The 7,556-nt window shown below is 36.8% G+C and overlaps 1 protein-coding gene across 1 annotated transcript; it reads right to left on the reverse strand.

Moving 5' to 3' along the window:
• Positions 1-1,065: 1,065 nt before the first annotated feature.
• On the reverse strand, positions 1,066-1,704 carry LOC138246910 (taste receptor type 2 member 9-like). Its single transcript, XM_069201657.1, has one exon. The coding sequence runs from the start codon at positions 1,702-1,704 to the stop codon at positions 1,066-1,068; it is 639 nt and encodes a 212-aa protein (XP_069057758.1).
• Positions 1,705-7,556: the final 5,852 nt, after the last annotated feature.

A 7,556-nucleotide genomic window follows, 5' to 3' on the forward strand; every position in this document is an offset into this window, starting at 1 on the left:
TCTCGTTCTCTCTCTCTCTCTGTATATATATATATGTATATATATATATATATATATATATATATATATAAGATCATCATGATGATAAATATAAATCCATTGTCATTATCTTTATCTAGCCTTATCATCAACTAGCAGCTTAATATTTCTGTACAGCACAAAGAATCAACACTTTCCCACACCTGCACCATACACTCTTTCTGCAAAAATGAAAACTGAAAACCTGCTAATAATAATAATAATAATATAATAAGTATTATTGTTGGTATAATCATTACTAATAGTAGTAGTCATACTAGTAATAATAGTAGTAATTATAATAATACTATGAGCAATAAAAATTATATATTTTAGCCATATCAATGAAAATAAATGGAGCTTAATAACATTTGGAAAAAGTGTTTCAATAAATATAGATTTTGACGTGTTGGTGGAGTAAAAAGTTAAACCCTTATGTATTATCACACTGAAGTTTAAACACTGCTTAACGCTTCCACAGACTCTATACTAGAATCATTTCATAGAAGAAAGGCTATCGGGCCATACTCCCAACGTCCAGTTTTTGTGATTTATATCACAGGATACATTGTGTGGGGTTTGATTAGAGGAGATTCCCTGCTAGCCCTGTCAAAACCACTTCGGGTGGAAGCAGAATGAGACATTTTCTCCTTTTCTGTGCAAAAAAATCAGTGGAAACTCGTGGAGTGGCATTTGAGGGTTTCAATAATTTCTTTAACCTGTATGTTCTTGCTTATATTTTTTTCTTTTAGTAATACTATTGTTTACTACTTATGTTATCGAATCCAGGCGCGTACATATTTTTTATGGGGCTTTAAATTCGGGTATGTAAACCATTATAAATTTCAAAGTAACATTGTGGACACTGGCAATGTCTGTTTGAACGCCTTGCATTGAGCACCATTTTCACTAAAATCACTCACTTTATAGATTATGACAATAAAACAAAACTGCTCTTTATGTGAAGGTGAGCCTTGCTCATATGGATTTTGAGGTCTAGAGCAGCCCCAGGCTAACAGACCCCCCCCCCCCTCCTTGAGGAGCGCTTCACCTTTTACAAGGTGAGAGGGCTTTCCACAGTGCATGCTTCAGCTTGGTGTTGCCCAAGATCAGGATGATGGACTCTGCGGGGGTGATCAAAGCAATGCAGATCTCGGAGACCATGAGTGACAGCTCGGACTTCAATAAAGCTGCTAAAAAAATTGTCAGGATTATAACAAGATAGATCAGCAGAAGAGAGCCCAGAATCCTTGCTGCGCCAATGTGAGCCCCTAATCGGGGTTCACTGAACCCCAATGCATTCTCCTTCATTCGCCGGGTATGTCTATACAGGGATGGGAAGATCGGTGCGATAGAAAGAACACCGAGTAGAAGAGGAATGCAGAATCCAAGAGTTTCAGCTACATCCAAATAAGATTTTAGTAATTTCCCTTTTTCAGCGGGGACTGTGGAATTGAACTTCCGGTCCACTGTTGAGTTATCATTTAAATTGCTATGGGAATCCCAGTACACAGGAAAACTTAGGACCAGGGGCTCCACCACAGACCAAAGCTGCAGCCAGAGCACCACCTTAGAGATCCTCAGCTTTAACCAGATGAAGAGAGGATGGTTGAAGTCCACGATCTTCACGCAGTAGAAGACGCAGAGACAGGCGGTGAGCCAGACACTGGAGCTACCACTCCACATTCGAAGTTGAAGTAAAATCGTAGAACTGTTACCGAAATCATAATGCTCTGGCAATGATTTTGAAATGCACGCGTTTACTATCAGTGTACATTGAAAACAAGTCCCTGAGATCCCCAGCGCTATTAGAAGGAGGTCGCAGGTGTTCAGGCTTCTGCCGCGAGCCCAGTCCAGGAGATTCAAAGCAACAACGAAAGTACAGGTAAGTATCGCAATCACGCTCAGCACTGACACGACAATCAAATAAATTGCATTTATTAGAGTTCCCATTGCAGTTCTTCTTGCTGGTGTCTTGAAGAATACACCGCAAGCAGTGCTGCTTCTCTCAGGGATGCCGTGTGTGTTTACTTTCCATAGGCTCTGGGGAACCTGCAGAAGCACAAGGATTAAATTACTTTGGTCATTTTCATAATTGTTCTAGACCACGCTTCTAAACAGATGCAAATCCGGCAGGTTTCATATTTCTGTGTTTTTAGGTCCTCAAGAACAACCTACTTCATTTTGCTCCCGGTGGTATATATGCTTTGCGATATGTACTTTTCTCTGTTTAGAAATATTTTATTACCACACGAACGAACATCGAACCTTCAGTATAATATGACTATCTCATGAAAGTTTAATAATAATGCAACAAAAGCCACAAATTTGTTTCACTACCTGGCCTTTTCTACATCACAGCCCTTACAGAATGAGGTGTGTCCACCATCCAGGCAATACTTTCAGCTAGTTTTCAAACAATACTCACAGTTTCAGAGCAATTAAATTATTTAAGGCCCAGCAAAAAGAGCCACACGCATCCCAAAGCCTGTAATTGTGTCAGTATCTAGAGGACATAGAAACAGCTCCAGTATAAGGGTTTCCAGGCCTGGTCCTGGCCGCAAGTCTTTGACTATTTTTGTAAAGATGCAGACCTTGATGTAATTATAGGATCAGGTTAGCCATATGCAGTTGGTGTGTGGACAAATTATCGATTTAAAAATATCAGGAAATAGAAATATCCGAAATTAAATATTGTGACACATGAATATTGTGTTACACAAATATCATTTACAAGAATATTGTTTTGGAGCTAAGTAATATTGTTGTATACAATATATATTTTTGAATATCGTTTTCTCTAATATAGTGATTAAAAATATTGGTGGTCATTACGACTTCGGCGGTCTTTTCTAAAGACCGCCGAAGCCACGGGCGCCAACATACAGCCAATGTTGGCGGTATGCTTGGCACCTTATTATGAATTTTCCACTGGGCCAGCAGATGGAAACAGCGTTTCCGCCTGCTGGCCCAGCGGAAAAGTCACAACAACATCGAAGCCGGCTCGTGATAGAACCAGCGGCAATGTTGATGCGCAGTGGGTGCAGCAGCACCCATCGCACATTTCTCTGCCCGTAATTCGGGCAGTGAAATGCACGATGGGGCTGTGCCTGGGGGCCCCTGCACTGCCCATGCCAAATGCATGGGCAGTTCAGGGGCCCCCAAGGGCACCCGAGACCCCCTTACTGCCAGCCTTTCCATAGCAGTGTTTACCGGCATGGACAGGCTGGCGGATGGGGACTCATAATCCCCAGGGCATTGCTGCTTGCAGCGCTGCCCTGGCGGATTACAACTGCCTGGCTGCCGCTTGGCGGTAGCCTGGCGGTACCTGAGGTATGACCATGGCAAATGCTCACGCTCATAATACGGCTGGTTGACACCTGCAGGGCAGTCCGGGACCCCCCGGGGTCGTAAGGACCCCCATTGTGTTAGTTATTTTAATGTGTTTTAGTTGACATTAATTTTATGGGTTACTATTGTTTTTATAAATGTTCTTAATAGTTTTTAAAATATAGCTTTGAATTTTAAGTGATTTTGAATTTTTTATTAATTCATAGTAGTAACCTATAGTGTCATGGTGGGTTGTTGGGTTTGTGCAGGGATAAGGTGGAAAGTTAATTAGATCATAATTAATTAAGAATTATTTTAAAATGCATTTAAATCAATGATTGATATTTATTATGTAATTTATGTAATTCAGATTTATTTTCATGAGATGTTATTTGCGGGCTATTAGGGTTGGAGGGGCATAGAGTGGAAAGTTCATTAAGTAGTGATTAATTAACAATCATTTATTAATTGTTAGTTATTTACTTGTTTTTTAATTATGTAATTTATAGAATACTTAGTTATATTACTTACATTTAAGTTGTGAACTACTAGGCTTGAGGGGCTGTAAGGTGCTAAGTTAATTAAGTATTAATTAATTAACAATGTAATAGTAATTGTTACTTATTATTTAATTTATTTGTATTTATGTAAAATATGTAACTTTTAATTATGTTACTTAGATTTTAGCTTGAGGGATGGTAGGTTTGCAGGGGTAAAAGGTGGGCAGTCAAATTAAAGAATAGTTAATTATTATTTGTAATATATTTATGTGATTTCTTTCAATATGTAAATTGTGGAACTATTTATTTTCATGTTATGGTATTTGGGGGATGCTAGGTTTGTAGGGGTATAGTTTGGGAATTTAAGTAAGAAATAATGAACACTTAAATATTAATTGTTCATGTTATTTATTTGTTTTTAATATGTGAGTAATAGAATAGTTATTTTTTAGTTACATTTTAGGTGCAGGCTGATAGGTTTGTCGGGGTATAGGGTAGGAAATTAAATAGTAATTATAATTTAACAATTGATAATTTTTATTGACTAATAATTATTTAACTTTATTAGTTGTGTTTAGTTTTTTTAATACATATCTACTTTTAAAAAATGTGTTAATTAAGTGGTTAATATTTTTTCTACAATCATTCGGTTACTTATACATGTAATTTGTTTGAAGTGAAGTATTATTCCCTACTTTGGCTTAAAATGTAGAAGGAATTGTAAAAGTAACCTCTTCATACCTCAACACTTTCCCTACTGTTGCACTGTTTGGAGTGTGAATAGTAAATTTCACCTTTCTGAAATCCAACTCTTTTCCTACAGTTGCAAAGACTGGAGTGGGAATAGTAAATTTCTCCCCCCAAAATCCTACATTTTCCCTACTGTTGCACTGTTTTGAGTGTGAATAATATATTTTACCCCTTTGTAATCCAATGCTTTCCCTACTTTTGCCCTGTTTGGATTGAGAATAGTAAATTTCACTCATCTGAAATGCAGCGCTTACCTTACTGTTGCTTATACTGCAATGGGAATAGTACATTTTATCCCTCTAAAACCCATCACTTTCCTACTGTTGTGTAGAAAGGAGTAGGAATAGTAAACTTCATCCCTCTGAAGTTCAACACTTTTCTTACTGTTGCTTAGACTGAAGTAGGAATGGTAAATCTAACTCCTCCGATGTCCAACACTGCCACTATTTTTGCAGTGACTGGAGTAGAAATATTAATTGTAAGCCCTCGGAGGTCCAACACTTACTGTACTGTTGCATAAACTAGAGTGGGAATAGTATATTTAATATTCTTGGACTAATTTTCATAATATTGGTTAAAAAGATGTTATAACATTAATTGTTTTATTTTTTGATATTTTATATTGTTTGTATTTTTAAATGTATATTAATGTTTATAGTTTTGTTTATAACTTTTTTTGAGAATTTTCAATTTTTAATTTATATATTATTTATTGTCTAAATCTATATTTTTAGTATTAAATCAGTCATAGTTTTTAATGGTTTTACATAGATATGGTTGCATATAAATATATTTATATAGTGTAAATTAATTAATATAAATATTTATTGTACATTATATTCATTTTCTTAGTATTTTAAATGTATTACTATGAATAAATATATGTATATATGTATATATGTATATATATATATATATATATATATATATATATATATACATACATGTTTTCATTTTAATAACTTTAAAATATAAAAGGAGATGCAAAATAAATGATATTATTAATTATATATTTTTTCATTAGAAACTATAGAATCTAAAAAATGAATATGATGTAAATAAAAATTGTTATTAATAATGTTACTAAATATATATATGTATATATATATATATATATATATATACGCACACACATATATAAATATATATATATATATATATCTACACACACAAACAAACATACATCTATATGTTTGTGTGTTTATATAAGAATATATTCATATATATTATTAAATATTAGTGGAATATATTTAATTTACATTATGTTCAGTTTTTATATTCAATATTTAACATTTACTACTTAAAACTCTATGGGCCAAATGTATCATTTAAAAAAATTGCTATTTCTTAATTGCGATTCCCTGTGAATCGCAATTATGGAATCGCTATTCAAATGTATGAAACTCATGGACTTTCATTTTGTGTTCCCCAATGGGTTGCGAAGCGACCTACCTCATTAATATTCCTGAGGTTAGTTGCAATTTGCGACCCATTAGAAATCACTAAAGTCACAGGGATGATAGCCTGCTGCGCTCAGCAGACCACTATGTCTGTAATTACTTTTAAATAAAGCAATCTCTTTTTTTTAAATGTAGCCTGTTTTCCTTAATAGAAAATGGGATGCGTTAAAAAAAGAAAAATTAAAAGTTTTCTTTTCATTTTTTAAGAGTAGGCAGTGGTACGTGGGACTACTGACTGCTCTTAAAAAATGTTTTTGCATGCATTTACAAAGGGGAAGGGGTTTCTGGAGGTAGGTGGTAAAATGTAAATGTTTTGCAACCACATTTCGGTCACTAAACATTCCTGCATATGGCTGTGATTAGGATGGGGGGTGTCAAGGGCTTCCCTTTCTAATACTGAGTGGGTATGTAGTCGCAATACCAATTTGAGATTTGGTAACAAGTTACAGAATTGCTAATTGGAATTCATACATCCCAAAATGCAATTTTGCGGTCGCAAATGGCCCAAACTAAATTTTTTTAAAACAATTTTTGTCTATTTATGAACAATGTTAGTGTCAATTATATATTTTTCCAATCTTTTTGTACTTACCATTAAAAGAATCAGAGCACAATATCGTAGAAAACAATATTTTTGACTCTATACCACAATATTGTGTCAGTGATCTGTGCAGTAGGGAAGGCAGACTTGGGTGTGTTCTGGGTAGATTCACCAAGGTTGCCTATTCAGGGTTGTTTTATCCTTCTGTTTGACCATAGAATGTTACTGTCCGGCCTAGGGAACACGCTCTCTGAATTGCAAGGTAGCCAGGAGAACCCCACTTTGCCTTCTTGCTGTATATTGCTCCACATTCAGGTGCTCATTCCGAGTTTGGCGGTAACCGAACCACCACAGCGATGGCGGTCTTGTGACGGGCGGCAGGATGGCGTTGCAGACCGCCAAATAATGAGTAAGGCGGTGAATCCAACGCAATACAGACAACTCACCGGCAGCCCCGCTACCGCCGACGAGCAGCATCCGCTGGCGGAAGTCAGCTTCAGGCAGGAGGCAGCCAACGTCCCACCCTCCATATTCCAAGTAACCACTCCACCAGGATATCCGGTGGGGCCTTACCGCCATGAATAGCCTGGCGGAAACAGAAAGTATAAATGGAAACACCCACCTCAAGGCACAGAGACGCCACCGCAGCCACCATGGCAATTGTACTGCTATTCTTCCCAGCGTTGTATCTCGCCATACACCTTCAGGACCACCGCCGCTGACGAAGACGACCACTGTAAGTAAACCTAGCACAGAGAGGATGGAAATGGCAGTGGCACATTCCCACACAGACCACACATACCCCCCACACACACAGTGAAGGCCACACAAATGCACACACAACATACGTCAATTTCAAATACCCAGTACACACACAAAGCCATGCAGATTTGTGCCAAACATACAGCACACCGCACAACAACACCACCTCACATCCCATGACCACACAACGACAAC

The sequence above is a fragment of the Pleurodeles waltl genome, chromosome 7, assembly GCF_031143425.1.
Source record: "Pleurodeles waltl isolate 20211129_DDA chromosome 7, aPleWal1.hap1.20221129, whole genome shotgun sequence".
Lineage (NCBI taxonomy): Eukaryota > Metazoa > Chordata > Amphibia > Caudata > Salamandridae > Pleurodeles > Pleurodeles waltl.

Coding starts and splice junctions, on each gene's coding strand:
- LOC138246910 (XM_069201657.1), bottom strand. CDS start 1,704: ATGTGGAGTGGTAGCTCCAGTGTCTGGCTCACCGCCTGTCTCTGCGTC.